The sequence below is a fragment of the Didymosphaeria variabile genome, assembly GCF_027946475.1.
Source record: "Didymosphaeria variabile strain IMI 356815 chromosome Unknown scaffold_1, whole genome shotgun sequence".
In the NCBI taxonomy this organism is placed as follows: domain Eukaryota; kingdom Fungi; phylum Ascomycota; class Dothideomycetes; order Pleosporales; family Didymosphaeriaceae; genus Didymosphaeria; species Didymosphaeria variabile.
The window spans coordinates 3,465,400-3,482,415 of NW_026611620.1; the positions used below are offsets into that span (position 1 = coordinate 3,465,400).

At 52.9% G+C, this 17,016-nt stretch overlaps 6 protein-coding genes across 6 annotated transcripts; 2 read left to right on the forward strand and 4 right to left on the reverse strand.

Moving 5' to 3' along the window:
- Window positions 1-1,145: 1,145 nt before the first annotated feature.
- On the reverse strand, window positions 1,146-2,783 carry N0V89_001105 (uncharacterized protein; the record flags this gene model as incomplete). The annotated part of the gene is made up of 1 exon (XM_056209920.1): window positions 1,146-2,783. One exon carries the CDS (start codon window positions 2,781-2,783, stop codon window positions 1,146-1,148), a length of 1,638 nt encoding a protein of 545 aa, XP_056076742.1.
- Window positions 2,784-3,948: 1,165 nt separating this feature from the next.
- On the reverse strand, window positions 3,949-7,557 carry N0V89_001106 (uncharacterized protein; the record flags this gene model as incomplete). Its single annotated transcript, XM_056209921.1, has 1 exon — window positions 3,949-7,557. One exon carries the CDS (start codon window positions 7,555-7,557, stop codon window positions 3,949-3,951), a length of 3,609 nt encoding a protein of 1,202 aa, XP_056076743.1.
- A 192-nt stretch (window positions 7,558-7,749) lies between these two features.
- On the forward strand, window positions 7,750-10,552 carry N0V89_001107 (uncharacterized protein; the record flags this gene model as incomplete). Its single annotated transcript, XM_056209922.1, has 3 exons — window positions 7,750-7,763; window positions 7,811-7,941; window positions 8,001-10,552. The coding sequence occupies 3 exons, from the start codon at window positions 7,750-7,752 to the stop codon at window positions 10,550-10,552; spliced, it is 2,697 nt and encodes an 898-aa protein (XP_056076744.1).
- Window positions 10,553-11,057: 505 nt separating this feature from the next.
- Window positions 11,058-12,440, reverse strand: TAM41 (Mitochondrial translocator assembly and maintenance protein 41; the record flags this gene model as incomplete). The annotated part of the gene is made up of 1 exon (XM_056209923.1): window positions 11,058-12,440. The coding sequence occupies one exon, from the start codon at window positions 12,438-12,440 to the stop codon at window positions 11,058-11,060; it is 1,383 nt and encodes a 460-aa protein (XP_056076745.1).
- Window positions 12,441-12,667: 227 nt separating this feature from the next.
- Window positions 12,668-14,636, forward strand: N0V89_001109 (uncharacterized protein; the record flags this gene model as incomplete). Its single annotated transcript, XM_056209924.1, has 2 exons — window positions 12,668-13,126; window positions 13,176-14,636. 2 exons carry the CDS (start codon window positions 12,668-12,670, stop codon window positions 14,634-14,636), a joined length of 1,920 nt encoding a protein of 639 aa, XP_056076746.1.
- Window positions 14,637-15,547: 911 nt separating this feature from the next.
- Window positions 15,548-16,570, reverse strand: N0V89_001110 (uncharacterized protein; the record flags this gene model as incomplete). Its single annotated transcript, XM_056209925.1, has 1 exon — window positions 15,548-16,570. The coding sequence occupies one exon, from the start codon at window positions 16,568-16,570 to the stop codon at window positions 15,548-15,550; it is 1,023 nt and encodes a 340-aa protein (XP_056076747.1).
- Between the last annotated feature and the right edge of the window lie 446 nt (window positions 16,571-17,016).

Here is a 17,016-nt window from a genome sequence, read left to right on the forward strand (position 1 = left end):
TGATTCGTTATCACGGAATTTCAGCCTCTATCTTAAGCTTGTCCCTATTAATACATGTATAGTTCCTGTATAGAAAGGGCGCTGTTGTATTCGCTTCTCCGGATCTGGCGTATGAAACACCGTCTCTAATGTATTACCGTCTCCTGATTATAGGAAACTTGTGCCGCCTGGCCCGGCGAGTTCGTGTCTAAAGTTCTTAATGCTGCTAACTAGAGACCTTTCCCCCCTTAGTATATGGCCCTATAATATTCTTTGATATGGCGTAGTGGAGGTTATACGTCTCATTATCGGTGCTATGCAAAAGTTCCTCTACCACTTTTCCTTGGCTTAATACCTTTCTTATAGAATTTTAGCTAATCTATGTACTATATGAGGCTAATAATTGGCTAAATCCTATTGAATCTAACTTTGTGGGTCTAGTAGACGCCGAAATAGGGCAATGGGCTGTTAAAATTAGCTTACCGGAGTGATTAGGCCAATGATTAGCCTCATATAGTACATAGACTGGCTGGAATTCTATGAGAAAGGTATTCGAACCATAGAAAGAGGGCAGAGGAATTCTTGTATAGCACAATGCCTGCCTAGTGGGTACTGTATGTCAAGAAGTAGATGCCGTTGCCCTTGAAGATGTACGGTGCCCCCATGTTCTGTCCATCCCAAAAGCCTTGGTCGGAGGGTTTTGAAGGTACACTGCGTTGCTGATTCGTTGAACACCCTCCTTGGGCCCTCAACGTGCTGTTATTCATTTGCTGCTTTTCACAATGCTAGCTAACAGACATCTTAGAGTCTACTTCATTAACAGGATATTGCGGCTCGGGCTCCACATCCATGTGTAGCCACACGTACTGAAAGTAGTAGCGCAATGCCCATATCGCAGTAACTTGCGCATCACCACCATACTACCTAGGTAGCATGTAGGTAGCATGTGATTGATGCAATTCCTATAAGATACACTGGGATGTGCCGCCAATCTAGCCCCAGGAAACCGGGAGAGGGCCATTCATCTTCACTTGCCTGGGCATTGTTTCAACTGTCCTACAATATAGCATCATGGGGGGGTTTCAGCGGTCAAAAGCTTATACGTAGACATCAGTACATATTGGAGAACGACAGTATACATGTTTGTACTCGCCTAGTGCGCCTCCTTAAGCATCCCTCCACTCCTCAATCCACGATCCCACGAAGTTTAGAATATCAGCTTGGGCTGCCCTGATGGCTTCCGGGGGCTGTTGGTTCTGAGTTTGGTTTGCGAATACCCCATTGGCTTCCCAATGATGTCCAGCACCTCGAAGACCATCCCAGACGTCTCGTGGTGGGTCATCAATCACTATCCACGGTTCTGAGACTGTGGACTCACGAGGACGCGCTGAATCTGCAGCCGGTGTTGCTTCGCGCCACGTATCGGCCAGGCCATTAATTATGGCGAGGCGAGGATATGATATGTCGAAGCCACCGTACTTGTTGATGGCTGTGATGTCGGGTGTGGTGGTTATGCCAAATTCGGTTTCACAATACGAGCTTTCAAAATCCAGATTCAGAATGCGTGATATCAGAGGCATGCCGAGCGATGAGTCAAACCCAGAGCCTGTAACCCAGTATCCCCACTCCGTGCACGTCTGATATCCCCATGAGTCGAACTGTTCTGCAGGAACCGCTTCATTTAATGACGCCGACCTAGAGTCCGAGGCATACGTGGATATGTCTCGAACGGCTGCGTCTGCCATGGAGAAGCGTTTGAGATATCCAGCATAGTTAAGTAAGCGTAGTGCTAACGTGTCGTTGCCGCCGTAGCCTGTGGCTTCCAGGATTGCAGCGGCCGAAGCATTTGCTGCGGCCGAAGAAGAATATTGCAGGTTATGGCTTGTAATTATCTGACACCAATTGCTGAAGGTACCAGAACCAATGGAGCTGTCCCAATTCCGACTTTGCCAAGAATATAAACCCTCGTAGAGATTGTTGACGAAAACTTGGTCCATCGCAGTGGTGGCGTAGTTGAAGAAAAGTTTGAATTGACCCTTCAAGGTCTCATTCTTGTTGTCGATAAATACCTTGTCGACAACGTCGGTGACGAATTGTTGCGTCCAGATGCAGTCAGCTGGTCCATATTTTCGGACAGGCTCAAAGTATCGCCAATAATCGATGATAGCTTCAGTTACGCCTGAAGACGAGATGCCGCCCCAGAAAACGTCCGGATACAACTTTCGGAGAAAAGCCGACTGGCCGCCGGAGTAAGAAACTCCATATACAATCCAAGGAGCGCCCGAGGATGTGAGATTCTCCTTTTCGAGTCCAGGGAAAACGACATTTCTAGCAAAGTAGGCCGCATCGGCAAGTGACTGCTCTGTCGTCAGGAATCTAGCGTCCTCTATCGTAATGTCGTCAAAGGGAAAGCTGGTCCCATAATAACGGTGCTCTAAGATCACCCCAATACCATTATGGGCCGAGGTAAGTTGAAAGATGATACCCTTCTCAAGGAGTGGAAAACGGTAATCTCCTGATGCTTCGCCTGCAACAAATAGAAAGACAGGACCGCCGGGCTTATAGTGGCTGGCATCGAACCAATAACGATTGTTGAATGTGCCATCGCTATGCGGTTCGTACCGGCTGGAATTTTGGAAATGATCAATGGGAATAGTCAAGTTGTACGCAGGATAGGTCGCAGCCACTTCTGCGCTCGCCGCTCGCCGCTCGGCTTCCCTGTTAGTGTCGATAAAACGTCGTGGCCCAACTACCGCAGCACTAACAGAAGTAGCCAAAAGCGACAGCAGTGTCGGTAGTAGCATTGCTGCTGTCGCCAATGAAAGTGCAGCTTTGTGGTACAAAGCAGCTCGACCAACGTGTTAGCAATGAATACAGATCAGAAGGGGACGGGACAAAGGCGCGCAGTAATAACGAGAGAGAGCAGATAAAGTATTACTTGGGCAATTTGTTTTCGCCCTCGTGTGGATGCGACTTGGACTCTCATCGGGAAGGTGAGTATACTTATTCATGTATGGGCGATCATTGCCAGTAAAAGGGCTATGTCATAGCATTGCTGGACCAATGCGACCTGACGAGGTGATCTACCTAACCCTAAGGAGGAGGAAGATCGCGTTATCAAGCAGGGGTGACCAGAGACCCTGAAATATTGAAAAGGGTCACGTTGACAGGAAGAGGGAAGGCTTGCAAGCTAACTAGAATCAGAAGGTGGGTTTTCGAGGCAGAACCACACCACCTGAGGAGCGACGACGGACCTCGAGTAAATGAGCTGACAGTGTTGACTTCAATGTACGTAGGTGAGTAGAAAGATTACATTGCATCGCGTGCAAGATCAGAGACACTAGGTCCTTCGCAACGATACGGGTCACGGTGAAGCAGAAAGGACCTGATGGAAGATTTCGCACCTGTCTCGAGCTAGTCGCTGATTCTCGCCTCGAAGAACCCTTCAGATTGGACTTCTCAGTTCCTCTTTTCTCTCCATGACCGAAAGTCGAAGATCGTCCTGCAATTTGCGAGCACTTGGATTCCATCAAATCCAGCGTGTGAATCTCTGGAGCCCAGCCCCTAGGTAAGCGCCAGCCATGGTACACAAGCTCTAACTTTCTCCATACCGAGGGCCTCATTGCTCAGAGCTTGGGTCTGAGACGGCGCATGAGGATTGAGCCTGAGAACGGGGATCTCCGCTTGAGGCCAGAATTAGACCTGTAAGGCAGTGGAGAAAGGTGGCTAGAACGTTTTCCACGAAGGTGTACCGGAACACCTCACGTCATCATGCAGAATGCAGAAGCTCTCGCAACGAGTTATCCTGGGCAAAGGTACCACTGGGGAGAGAACCAGAACAACAGAGGTTATCATGAGCCTTACATGCGACCGAGACTAAACGCCAGCACCGGACAGGTCTACCCAAATATCACACCAACACCAAGGTATTTCACCTTGAAACACCGCCGAACTATCAACGGAAGCTGATTATTGCGACCATTCCACCCTTAATCGTCCACTCTTGTCCACTACCTTGCCCTTCTTCTCGTCCCTCCTTACTGCTTCGCCTAACACTATCGTCGCCAATCTCTCCACCACTCCCTCCACACGTATGGGACTTCCAACAATACCCGGTTGGCAATCTCCGACTTGTATCTCCTTCCGTGCTTTCTTCTCATACGCCTCTATACTATCCAGAGTGAGGAGCTGCATGAATGTAGCGCATAGCACTACAAGCGCGTCGGTGAAGATGACGTTGTAGCCCCAGGCGCGGTAGCGTGCCCCAATGAAATCGTGGGTTGTTGCGTTTATAAAGCTAGTCAGGAGTGTGGCGTTGAGGGCAGCGTTGGGCGCTTCTTTGGTCGAGAAAATGGCAGGTCTTTTCTTATACAGCTGGTACAGCCTGTCGAGTGCCCTGTAGTGTGTTTTTGTCCATGGTTCGACATGCGGCAGTGAGTCGAGCTTAGCTAGAGCAGGGTGCGCGGGAGGAGGCAGTCTTTTCCTCATTGAGGGTGAGCAAGACCGTGTAAGGATATCAGACACATCGGTATGTTGTTGTGTATCTTCTTTGTCCTGGTTGCTTGATGCGCACGAGCTGTTCGCTTTGTCCAATCCATTGCCAAAAGACGGTCCGGGCGCACGCTGCATCTGCTTAGGTGGGCTGGAGGTCAGCATCGTGTTGTCTTTGTTCCAGGTTCTGCTCGGCTCAGTAATTTCGGTGAGATTATGCAAGCTGCGTTCTTGCGGCTCGTAAGCATCAAGATATTCGTCCGCTTCATCGCGGATGCGGCGTAAGCTCGAGTCGATGGGGGCCATCTCTCGTAGTAATTGTCGCTGATCTGAAGCCATGGAAAATCCAGTGTCGCCTTCAACATAGGTGTGGAAGGGAGAACTAGGAGCCAGTGGGAGTGTGGACTCTTCAAAGGTCTGCTGAGCGGGATCTGATGATATATCGGAGCCTCGTAGTTCTTGCCTTAGAGGGCTACTCTTCACTGGAGATGAACGCAGGGCTGCGAGCTGTGGCGGGGTGTCCATGAAAGGGTTCGGTTTATCCATCGCTGGCGTCCTTGCCACTGGCGGTGGTGATGACTCTGGAAGTAAGCTCTGATCTAGGTTCAAGGAGATGTCTTCTTGCTTCTGCTTTCGCCTTCTTCGGAACTCGCTGGAGTGCTGTTTATTGAAAAGATTGGGGATGTTTGCTTGGAAAAACATTCCGGTATCATCGCTTTCCTCGCTATCCACCTCCTCGTCGTCGTTTTCGTTTTCGGACCTAGTGGGGACTGGAGGCTGCATCGCCTTGCCTTTGCCCTTGTCGACAACCCGTGCTGGTGAATCATCAGACTCAGATGGAGGCGTTACTATCTGAGACTCTTCGGCCCCGTCACTGTACTGAAAGTCGTCCGAGGTTTTCCTTCTCCACGCCCTCGGCAGCTTCCCACGAGCTGGCTTGACGGGCGCATCTTGAGCTAACAGATCTTGAATGCCTGGAGCACTGGTATTATCGCTTTCGAGTCGATCTGATGGTCGACTAGCTTCTTCTTCCCATATGTTTGGGACATCTATGCGCGCAGATAAATGGGATTGATGCGGGGCAGAGAGCTGTGTACCTGCCCTGTTCACATGTTGCACGGGCGGTGTGTCGATCCTCCAACTCATTTCGTCTTCATTATCCTCAGGGTTACTGACGGGGCTGAGTAGACCCGATCTTTGGTCACTGTGCGGCAGGACGGGGTATTGCACTTCGACCGGTTGCGAAATAGTAGCGGTATCACCGTCTTGACCCTCAGGTGTTAGCAAACGAGACTGTTGTGGTACAGTGTTTGAAGGAACACAGGGTTCAGCGGGCAGATCTGAATTCATCGTCTTGATGGGGCTGGACAAGGCAGGTAATGGAGGTTGATTCGATCGGCTCTGTTTCGCTAGCTGCTCACCAAGCCGCAGTCCGGCATGTAGTTCCCTCTTGGTGCGTTCACTGAAGCCACGGAAAAGATCGTCGAGGTGATCTCGGCGTTCGTCCACAGTCTTGGAAGGTCCAGCTTCTGGGGTGATACGGTTCGGGTCCAGCAATCCTTGAAGAGCAACGCCCGCCCTGACGACCCTTCCAATTCTGGGTGTTTGAGCTTCGGTTGGGGGTAATCGTGCAACTTCAACTGGTGGTGGTTTGGAGAGCTCAATTGGCTCTACCGAAGGCGTCTTGTACCGAGGTGCCGCTGCTGGTAATCGTGGGTTTGGAAGCGAAAGCCCTAGCGATAACGGGAGACCTGCATTTGCACTCCCCGGTCCAAAAGAACTGGATGATGGTATATCGAGACAAACACGATTCTGGGGCAATTCTTGATTGTGCGTACTGCAACTACCTCCTATTGCACTGTTCGCAGGCCGTGCCACAGAAGCGCAGCTGGGTAACGAGTCCACGGAGATCATACTGAAGTTCTCGCTATCAATGATGGTAGTATCAGATGGCATCCTCGTAGCCCCTTCCTCGAATGCAAAATAGGTCTCATGCTGCTCTTCCTCATCCTCTGGAGTTCCGGACGCAGACTCCTGCAGAGGCTCGAAGTCATCGAGGTCGTCGACGACTTCTTCGGCTGAATGCTTTTCGAAAAATCCAACTTCACCATCACCACCACCATGTTCCTCTGATTCTTCATCGGAGGAGATCTCGATCAATTTCTGGTCTTTGGCCATGGGTGTGTTTTTGCGCGCTTTGTGTCTCCGTGATAGACCCGTCTGGATGGACGTAGACTTTAAGCGTGTTCTCCGCTCTTGTGGGGTTGAATTCATTTCTGGCTGACTATCATCTCCTTTGCTGGGGCTTGGTGCCGTGTCGATATGCAGTTCTGATTCAACCCTATCCGGAAGAGGAGAGCATTGTGGCGCGGACTGCTCGATGTGCAACACGGTTTCTTCCTGTGGTGGCAGCTGAATGCTCTTTCGCGGGCGGCCTCTACGCTTCTTGGGCGTTGCATCTGTCTCTACATCGGCTGCACTTGCATCTGCGCCTACGCTCGACCTTCGAGCCTGACCCCAGATGTCGTCCTCTGCCGGCGGCTGGACCTTCCGCGGACGCCCCCTCCTCTTCTTTGGAGTCCCATCCGCTTCCATGCCAGCTGAACTGTTGTCGCCCACGCTCGTGCGGCGCGATTTGGACGTAGCTTTCTGTCTCACGGGGGTTCCGCTTCGTTTTGTCGGCGCCTCGGATTTCCTGGGTCGTCCACGACGCTTGGCGGGTGACGATGCGTCGGGGTCCTTGAGGGGGACTTTTGTGGTCTTTGTGTGGGTGAGGTGCTTGACAATGGGCGACTCCGTGTTCTCACTGTCGCTCCCCGGCTCTGCCTGGACCGTGACCTTGATGCGCCACGGACTCTGGCCGGCGGTGCGCGGAGTGCTCAACAGGACGTGCTTGGTGGGCGAGGTAATATCGAGGCCGGTGGTCTTGGGTCTGCGATTCTGCTTGCTGGGAGAAGTTGTGGTGAGAGGGTGTTGTGTGGTCGATGGCGCGCGTGTCTGATCTTGGCCAAACGAGGCACCGAGCGGGTCCGGCGACGACTCGGCATAGTTCTCGTTGTCGCTCGACACGACATATCTCGGAGTCATGTTGTCGTGCGCGTGGTGCATGGCGCGTGGAACGTGCCGTGTGGGAAGAATGCCTGAGAGTTGAGCTGCATGCCCTGGAGCGGGCGCTTGTGTTCGGCGCCGTCGCTACGGCAACAATCTAATCGCACGGCAGTAGCCGAGAACAGGCGCCAACACCACAACGCAGGCGGGTGCATCTGCCATGGCATCGCAATGGGCATCAAAGGGTATGTAGAACCATGATTGCTACGATAGTATGTGCTGATTGCTATAGCATCTATCAAGAGATCGGACCCGGCCGCCGCGTAGCACTCTCAAAGCTTGCCGTCGAGACGTTCGAGCAGACCGGACGCCCGCTGCGAATAGCTATTGACGTGTCGATATGGCTCTTTCAGATCCAAGCCAGTAAAGGTAATGCTCACCGTCTGAAACTGGCGCAAACTCGCTGATCTCGCGACCAATAGGTGGCACGAATCCAGCCCTGCGCACGTTTTATTATCGCCTCCTTCGCCTCATCGCCCTGTCCATACATCCTGTCTTCGTATTCGATGGTCCAAACAAGCCCCCTTTCAAGCGCAACAAAAGAACCGGTGGACCTGGCGTGAGCGTCGCATCTATCCCGGAATTCCTAGCGAAGCAGCTCCTCAAACAATTTGGGTTTCCTTTACATCTTGCGCCGGGCGAGGCGGAGGCAGAATGCGCATTGCTACAAAGAGAAGGCATAGTAGACGCAGTGCTCAGTGAAGATGTCGACACTCTTATGTTTGGCAGCGGCGTGACAATTAGGAATTGGTCACCAGAGCAGAAGTCAAGCAAGACACCGACACATGTGAATGTGTACGATGCAGTAGAGACAAAAAATGGTCCTTCAGGGTTGGATCGCGAGGGCATGATCTTGGTCGCCCTAATGAGCGGTGGCGACTATGTGCCGGAAGGAATTCCTGGTTGCGGCCCTAAAAAAGCTTGCGAGGCAGCAAGAGCCGGATTCGGGAGAGATCTGTGTCGGTTGGCGAGGAATGATGCAAAGGGCTTGCGGCACTGGCGAGAGCGGCTGCAGCATGAGATCAAGACAAACGAGAGCAAGCTTTTCGCCCAGAAACGTCCAAGCCTGCTCATTCCCGACGGCTTCCCTCGAACCGATATCCTTGGTTATTATACCCATCCTGCCATCTCGAATCAAGCCGGCCTGGATAGGCTCAGAAGCTCCCTGAAGTGGGACCAGGATATTGACCTCCCTGGCCTGCGTAGCTTTACATACGATGCATTTGACTGGGCTAAGCTCGAAGGTGCAAAGCATTTCGTCCGTAGCCTGGCTCCGTCATTGCTCGTTCGTCACCTTCGGATGAGGGGAGAGCAGACCGAGAGGTTTCCCTCCAATAATCTTCAAGCTATTCAGCAGGATGAAGCGCTTCTTGTCAAGGGTATACACGGCAAGCGACAGCATGCTGTTACAGACAGGACCTCTGAGCTCCGTGTGAGCTTCACACCAATTGAGCTCGTTAAAATCGACCTGAACGCCGAAGAACCAGATGATGAGGTGGAGATTCCACCGGCATCCGAGCCTGACCTGGATGAGGAAATACCAATAGAAGTCGATGATGACGTAGACGGGCCTAGGAAGCGAGGCCCGACCAAGTTTGATCCTCACAAGCCTGCACGAGTATGGATCCTCGAGACATACGTGAAGGCCGGCGTGCCCCTCAAGGTTCAGGATTGGGAGGCAGAACGGCAGAGACCACTGCGATCGAAACGGACAGCTTCAGCAAATGGTGGCAGCACAACAGCACCCGAACCGACCGGAGGAAGACGAACGAAGGTAGCGGACAGTGCTAAGCAAATGTCTATTCAGAATTTTGCAAAGATTACAAAACCTAGGACCAAAACTATACAAGCAACTTCAAAGTCCCGGGACACTGTCGTGTCTCAGTCTGCAACGAATACAAAAGACGTTACCGTCACCCTTCTTTCCTCTTCACCTGTGAGTTCGAGAGAAACCAACTCACCTCGACCCACCAGAGAGAAGTTGCTCTCGCCACTGGCAGAGCTACCGTCCAGGCTCACAGAAAGGAGACGAGGGCAAATGCAGCGCGCACATACCCTTCCCTCCAACCCTGCCACGGACATTGACCGACCAGAAAGTCCAACGCCAGAAGTGATAGAGACGTTGGATCTAGTGGATTTACACATGACTGAGCCACCTTTGCAAGCTCCAGCCAAGAAACTTAGGATGCAAGGACCAAAGAAACCCACAATGTCTCGAGCTACACGCGCAGCAACCGTAGCACCATCCGCGGGGAAGACGAAACAATCGACGCTAGATGGATGGAGGTCACCGGCCAACTCACCCGTCAAACCCCGGAAGCGAACCCTTCCGCTGAGTACCACGCCGCGTCCACCGCACTTTAAGACGGTGGACGGAGACACAGAGACTCTTGATCTCACGCTGTCCTCGCCCTTGGGTTTCTCTACAGGATTGGCAACCGTCCCTCAAGAACCAAGGCAAGCTTCGAATCGCCCGCCTTCCACATCCCTATCTTCCAACGCCTCGAACATGCCCGATGACTCATCCTCCGACACCCCGGACACGTCCCCGAAAGCTGGAGCGAAACTCACGGTGGAATCACGACGAACCTCTCCTCGGCTCCGAAAAACACATTCAGCATCGCCGGAGATAGAGTGTCTAGACCTGACGGAGGTTTCATCACCACCGCCTATGAGTACTACTGCTTCGCCAGCTCCGCCCAAGAACCTCAAGTCAGCCCCTTGTCGATCGCCTCGTGCGCACCCGAACACCTCAACGGAGCCATATGCACCAAAAAAGTCTCCCCCGGCAGCATGGAAAGAAAAAGCTAAGAAAAAGCGTGAGGTAGTTCTGAGAAAGAGCCTAGCAGGCGCGTGGACTTTCGTTGAGGCACAGAGCCCCGCGAAGGCGGAAATGCGTGATAGGAACGTACCTAAAGGCAAGGAAAGGAGACGGTGGCGAGAGAGCGAGATCGAATTCCTCGATCTGTGTTAGCACGGTGCCGCCAAGGGTGGATAGGGTGTTCAGTTTTCTTGTACATTCTTACGTTTTATGCATAGCGGAAAGAGCTAGCTTGTAGCGTGTATGATGACATGACGAACTAATGACAATGTTCGATTGAGCATGATCCAATCATTCATGAAAATCACATTGTAGGGGGGTGAAGTTTGAACATGGTCGTAACTGCTGCAAGCCATGTGCGAACATTATATGTTGATGCGGTTGGGCCGAAACGCATATTTCAATGGCCGAACTTTCCATGCAAACCGCACCACTAGAATTTGTGACAGTTTTGAACATCTCATTCTTGCTAGGCTCTATGGCAAGCCATGTCCAAGCCCACTCTAACAGAATAATACAAGCCTGGCTGGTGAAAAGCCTTCCGAATGGCGGCTATATGCAAACCCGCAATCCCTTTTAAGCAGAAATGCCATTTTTCGCTATTGTGACAGTGAAGTATACAAAAGAGAATGTGCCAGGAGCGGCATGCGGTTCGGATTCATGACTTCATCCTTCCCTTCTCCCTCTTCTCCTGCAAATACCGCCAGGCGCGGATTGGGCCTGCAGTCAGGATACCCTTGGCACTTTGCACGGCTGCTGGCCAGTATACCGTCTGGTTGATAGCCTTCGTGACCATCGCAGGGAGATCCTTCTCTGCAGCTATGCGGCGATCAAATGCTCCGCCCACCTGCTTTTTCAGACCACCTTTGGCATCCTCATCCTTACTAGCTTCCAACATCTCCTGGAACTCGCGGCCTGGAATAGCGAATTTGCGCTGGTAGAGAAAGTAGACCTTCTCTCGGAAGGACTTGGGCAATCGCCTAACCATATTGGCCCGGCGCTCTACATCCATGTCTTGAGTGATTTTGAGATCCAGCTTGGTGTCGTCCATCCAATCCGGCTTGCTGATGGCCTTCTCATCTGCGTATGAGATGTTGGGCAGCGACATAATCAGGTCATGATACAGGAGGCGGAAGTTGCGAATCTGGTGGGTCACGATATTGTCGATCTTCTTGGGATGCTCTGAGCCATACGTCATGCGCGGGTCCCCTTGGTAGCTGAGGCCGGTAATTGTGGAATAGAGCTCCTTTTCTGTGAATGTCTGTGGCAGGAGGAGCAGCGAGCAGCGCACGGCGGAGAGGAGATTGCGCTGATTAGCGACACGAATGTTTGGTTCTTCGAACAGGATTTTGACAGGCTTGTGAAGGCGACCGGCGAGGTAGAGGGTGTCCCAGTTGGAGAGATCGCTGTGGAGCGTTTCGAAGTTGACGACAGCGTACTTTATCATGGTTCCGTTTACGGTGACGTAGGGGTTGAAGTAGACTCCTGCGCCGTACCTATCCTGCACATGGCTCACTACGCCGGATCCCAATCTTCCGAGAAAGGAGTAGTGGTCTCGGTGTTCGCGCAGGTTCAGGGAGTGGAAGTGTTGGGAGAAGCGTGTTGTGAAGACGAAATCGATTATCTTTCCTCCTCCTTTCTGCCATTTCAGTATCGCCTCCGGGGGGTTCGGATGCGGCGAGAGCGTAACGCGCGATGCGGTCGCGTCGGATTGCGGGAAGACGCCGGAGCCATATGCGAAGGCGTACGTGATGGGAGGGAACTGCTTCAATATGCCGCGCAGGCTTCTCTTGAATTCCTCATTTGTTTCTATAAGCTGATTCTTGCCAAAGTCCTTGTGCGGTAGTTCTGAAAAATCAGAGAGCGCTGGTGCTTCGTCTTCCCAACCTGGAGGGAGAGACTGATTGTAGGCTTCCGTGGTTGCTTGCGGGCTTTGCGAAGTAACATAGCGGCGATTCGCCTGGAGCAAAGGTCTTCTACACCATGGTATCCGGGTTAAAGGACGTAGTCGAGACATGATGTAGAGCGCAGTTTTTCTCATCAGCGGTCGAAGTTGCGAAAGAGATGACTAAGCGCTCCCGCCCGCCGTTGCCAGTTGCCAAGGCTAGGCACGCTTATGTTTGTTGATGCGCGGTGATACGCGACTTCCAGCCCACCATCGCCGCTGTCGCCATCGCATATCGGCCACGCACAACCACACGCGCCTCAGTGATTCTTGACACGACGAATATACAGCTCAAAATCATCTTCGCGCACAGCAACGTCGCAATGGATCCAACGCGCGGGGAGTTCGCCTCCCTCCAAGCGCGCCTCGACACCTTCGCGGTGCCCAAGACGAAATCGCGTCGCCCATCTGCACGCGGCAAGAAAGCGGCTCCCAAAGCGGCTCTCAAAGGCGGATGGCCGCTTGAATTCCCGCGCCCCCATGACCTTGCATATGCAGGCTTTCTTTTCAAACCCACCTCAGCGAGTCCGGACAACGTTCAATGCTTCCACTGCCAGACACAGCTCGATGGATGGGAACCAAATGATGTACCAGCCTATGAGCACCTCACACACTCTCCAAACTGCGGCTTCGCTCTGAATCTGTGCATACGCCTGAGGGATGGAGATCCAGGTCGCAACGAGGAGGATCCGCTTAGCGGCCGCATGATGGACGCGCGCAGGGAAACCTTCCAGGATCTCTGGCCTCTAGACATCGCAGCAGGCTACCCGAGCGTTGAGCAGGTGGGTCCTTTGGTTGCCTTCCATTTCGTCGTTCGTTAACACAATATAGATGGTTGAAGGCGGATGGTACTTCGATCCCAGCGACGATCAGCCCGATGGCGCTACATGCCCTTACTGCAGCCTCTCCCTTGACGCATGGGATATTGGCGATGATCCGACTGAAGAGCATCGCAAGCGCAACGACGACTGCCTTTTCTTCACACTTAAAGAGTACTACCATCCTGTGCAAATCCAGAAATCGAAGGCTGCTCGCAGCAAACGGTCATCTACCAGGTCTTCAACAGCCAGCACAAGAACGAAGAAAAATACACGCACCAAGAACGGGGTTGCCAAAGATGATCTTAACCAACCACTACCACCCGCACCAGACGAGACGATGATGAGCTCGATCATCGCATCGTTCCCAGATCCTGCCAGTGCCTCGATGATGTCTGTTTCGGCGCCGGTACCTCCAGCGAAAAGGGGCCGTAAAGCGAAAAATGCTTCTACGGCAGACGACACGATGTCTTTGGTTGCCGACTCGTTTGCCGGTGGCGCTGGACTTTCCATGATTTCTATTCCTCCCAAAGCACCGCCAGCAAAGAGAGGCCGCAAGCCCAAAAATTCGTCCATATTGGACGAGGCGCCGATACAATCGCTTGGCGAGTCGTCTATCGAGCCGCCTGCAATTCCAGAGACATCAGCGCCCGCTAAAGCGGCCGCGAAGAAGGGACGAAAACCAAAGGCTGCCGCAGCACAAGTTTCAACAGTAGCAGAGTCTTTTGCCGAGTCGTTTAAAGGCTCAGTTGCGTCCACAATGTCTAAAGCACCAACGAAGGCACGCCGGACCAGGAAAGCCGCAAAGCGCGCTTCCACCGTATCAACTATGTCGACAACACGCACTACCCGTGGCACGAAGCGCAAGAGTGAGGAAATAGAGGTGGGAGTGGAAGCGGCAATAGATGTGGAAGTCGAGGAGCGTAGGCCATCCCCGAAGCGCACCAGGATCAGCGATATCTCATTGCCACAGTTCGAATCAACACCTGCGCACACACCCAAGGAGTATCGACAGGAGCCGATCAAGAGTCCAGCTTCGCGCTTCAACAATGCAACCCCTAGAACGGCTCGGGTCCAGCAGATGCTCAAGAGTCCCGGCCCAGCATCCGCCCGCAGTCCGCTAGCCGTAAGAAGCCCTATACGCGCAGAACCGCAGACGCCTGAGGAGCCTCAGACTCCTGAAGCCGTACCCTCTTCGGCAGTGAAGTGGAATCCTATTATCATTTCCAACATCGTTGCCGATGCAGGTCTCGATAAAGAAAACATGGACATCGACATGGGCGATACAACGGAAAATATCACGAAGGCTATTTTGGCTACTCTAACAAGCCCCGAGAAACGCATGACAATCGAGGAGTTCGTTCTGCATAATGCTAAGCGTGGCGAGGAGAAGCTAAGGAGAGAGTGTGAGCGTCAGATCACTGCGTTCGAGGCTGAGGGCCGTCGAGCATTGGCGACGTTAGATGCTTACTAGCGTGTACATCTGCATTCTGGAGTTTTTGGTTTTGCGGGCCACTCATGATTTGGCTTTACGACTTCTAAGATCGACTGTGGCATTTCTGGCGTTTCTGGCGTTTCACATTTGCTGCTTGTGGCTTCGCTGGACAGCTGACGCCATACCCCTTCCCCTATCGCGGCTTGAGTCCCTCGGTCGTAGGCCTGAAATGGCCTCCTGAGGAGCAAGAACAGCCAGATGGAAGGTCGGGTTGAGGCGAGGCAATTGTCTTCTCCAATATTGCTTCATGAACGGGCTTGCGGATTACTGGGATTGGTTTGGGCTGCTTTCACGACGGCTCGTTCTCACTGTATTACATCTGATGATACCGCTGTTTCTTGTACAGGAATTAATGATCCAAGATTCCAAGAACAAGTCTCTTTAGAGTGTGCTTACGTGTGATCTTACCCAAGGACGTGCATACTTACACAAAAACCGTCAGATGATAGTAAACACGGGTAATACTCGTAGAGTAATTGTAAGGGAATCCGTATGCCATTAGTATGAGGCTGCTTACACACTGCAAATAGCTCGATTAAATCCCCAATGAAATGGTACCAGACCTGAACACGACCGCGACGCGATGTCACGTGAACTCTGTGTCGCCCGCCCCGGGCGCCTGTATCGCGAGCACATTCAGCGCATGAACGCTCAAGAACCGAGCGAAGATAATTATCAGTGTTTTACATATCAATCGTCGATATATCCTAGATTGATAGGGAACACGTTTTTCGCGCTCATCGTGGGCGTTTCACAGCACTTAGTTCAGACTTTACACATTGCATTGCTTATCCTGGGGTAACTTGAAGCGCAATAAAATCATTTGACATGGCACTGTAGGCCAAGACATTGCATAGAGAAATGCTTTATAGTCCACGGTTCGTACAGAGCTATATGTAGTTCTCTCTTATCCTTTGCAGATTGTCCAAGAAGCCGCCACCACTTCGCTGCGGCGCTGGTGGCTGCGCTTGAAGCTTTGGTACGCTTCCGCTTTTCACGCCCCGCTGCCGCTTCTCTTTTTCCCGGTCGAGGTCCTTTTTTCTATCCTCGACGATCTTCACCAAGCCTTCTACGAACTTTGCCCTTGCTTTCTCCTCAGCCGTTCCCTTCCATACCGCTGCCAGATCCTTCAGCGCCTGAATCCTCGTTTGCGCCGTTTCAGGTCCGCTTTCGGGATCGCCCATGACTAGATCGGATATTTCAGTGCGCAAAGCCGCAGCAAATTCTTTGCCTTTTTGCTCGCGGGTGGAGGCATCGGTGCCAGGATCAGGTGCGGAGACGGAGATGAGGGAAGAGGCGAGTGAGACTTCGGAAGGTGGAAGCGTCCAGTGCATGGCTTCGCCAAAGACTTTTATGACTGTTTCGAGGCGGTTGCGGACGAGGGTAAGGACGCGAAGCTGGGTGATGTAGTCGGGGGTCGTTGTGTCTGGGGCGGTTGCGGGCGCTCCCAACTGTTGGTCGCCTTCTGATGCTGGGTCCGTGGCTCCGGTGTCTTCATCTCGCTCTTTTTTGGCATTGATGCCCCCAGGCACGAACTTGTTAACGTCCTCTTTCAAGCCATCCGTGAGTGTCTCGGTGAGGCCAGTCGTCTCTCCACGTAGGACTTCGACTTCGTAGGCCAGGCGTGCCCCGCTTCGAAGGATGTCATCGGTAAGCTGCGTGAGGATAGCAGACAAACGCGTGGTGTGTGCATTGAGCTGTGAGAGGAGATCCTGGGTGTGCGAAGAGAGGTCAGCCAGCGAGAGCGAGTGGCCCTGCTTAAGCGGACGCGAGGAAACGGAAGACAGCGAGAGCGCGGGGAGCGTCGCATTGAGGTAGTTGGCGGGGTCGAACTGGGGCTGGAGGAAAGGGACGAGTGCAGGATCGGCGACGTGTGCTGACTTGGGCGCAGGGACAGTGTCTGGTACGGCCATGATTGCTGTCCGGAAGGGAGAGGAGCGCGGGCTCGTAGCGGGGGTTTAGCTGGTGCTAAATTCGCTCCCGCTGCAATCCTGGCAGTAGCGAGGGGCATGGTACGCGACTACGAGTGGACCCCCGCTGCTGCTCGGACGCTTGCTCCTGCGCCTGCTGTTGTGTAGTCACATGCCTTCACGGACATACAGGCGTCGACACTTGCGACGTTTGCCAGGCGCAAGACGGACGGTGGTACTGGCGTCCACGCCTCGGGCACAGCGGGGTGGCAAAGCCATGGATGCGGGGTGGCTCAGTACACCGTACACGGGAGGAAGGGAGCTTGGGCCCGCGTCTGCCTGGGAGCTCTCACATTCGACCCATCCTTGGAGAAGTCACCGCAGCCATTGCAGGCAGCGAGCGCAGAGTCGCACGCTAGGCTTCTCGTTTGCGTTTGCGGTCGTGTTTT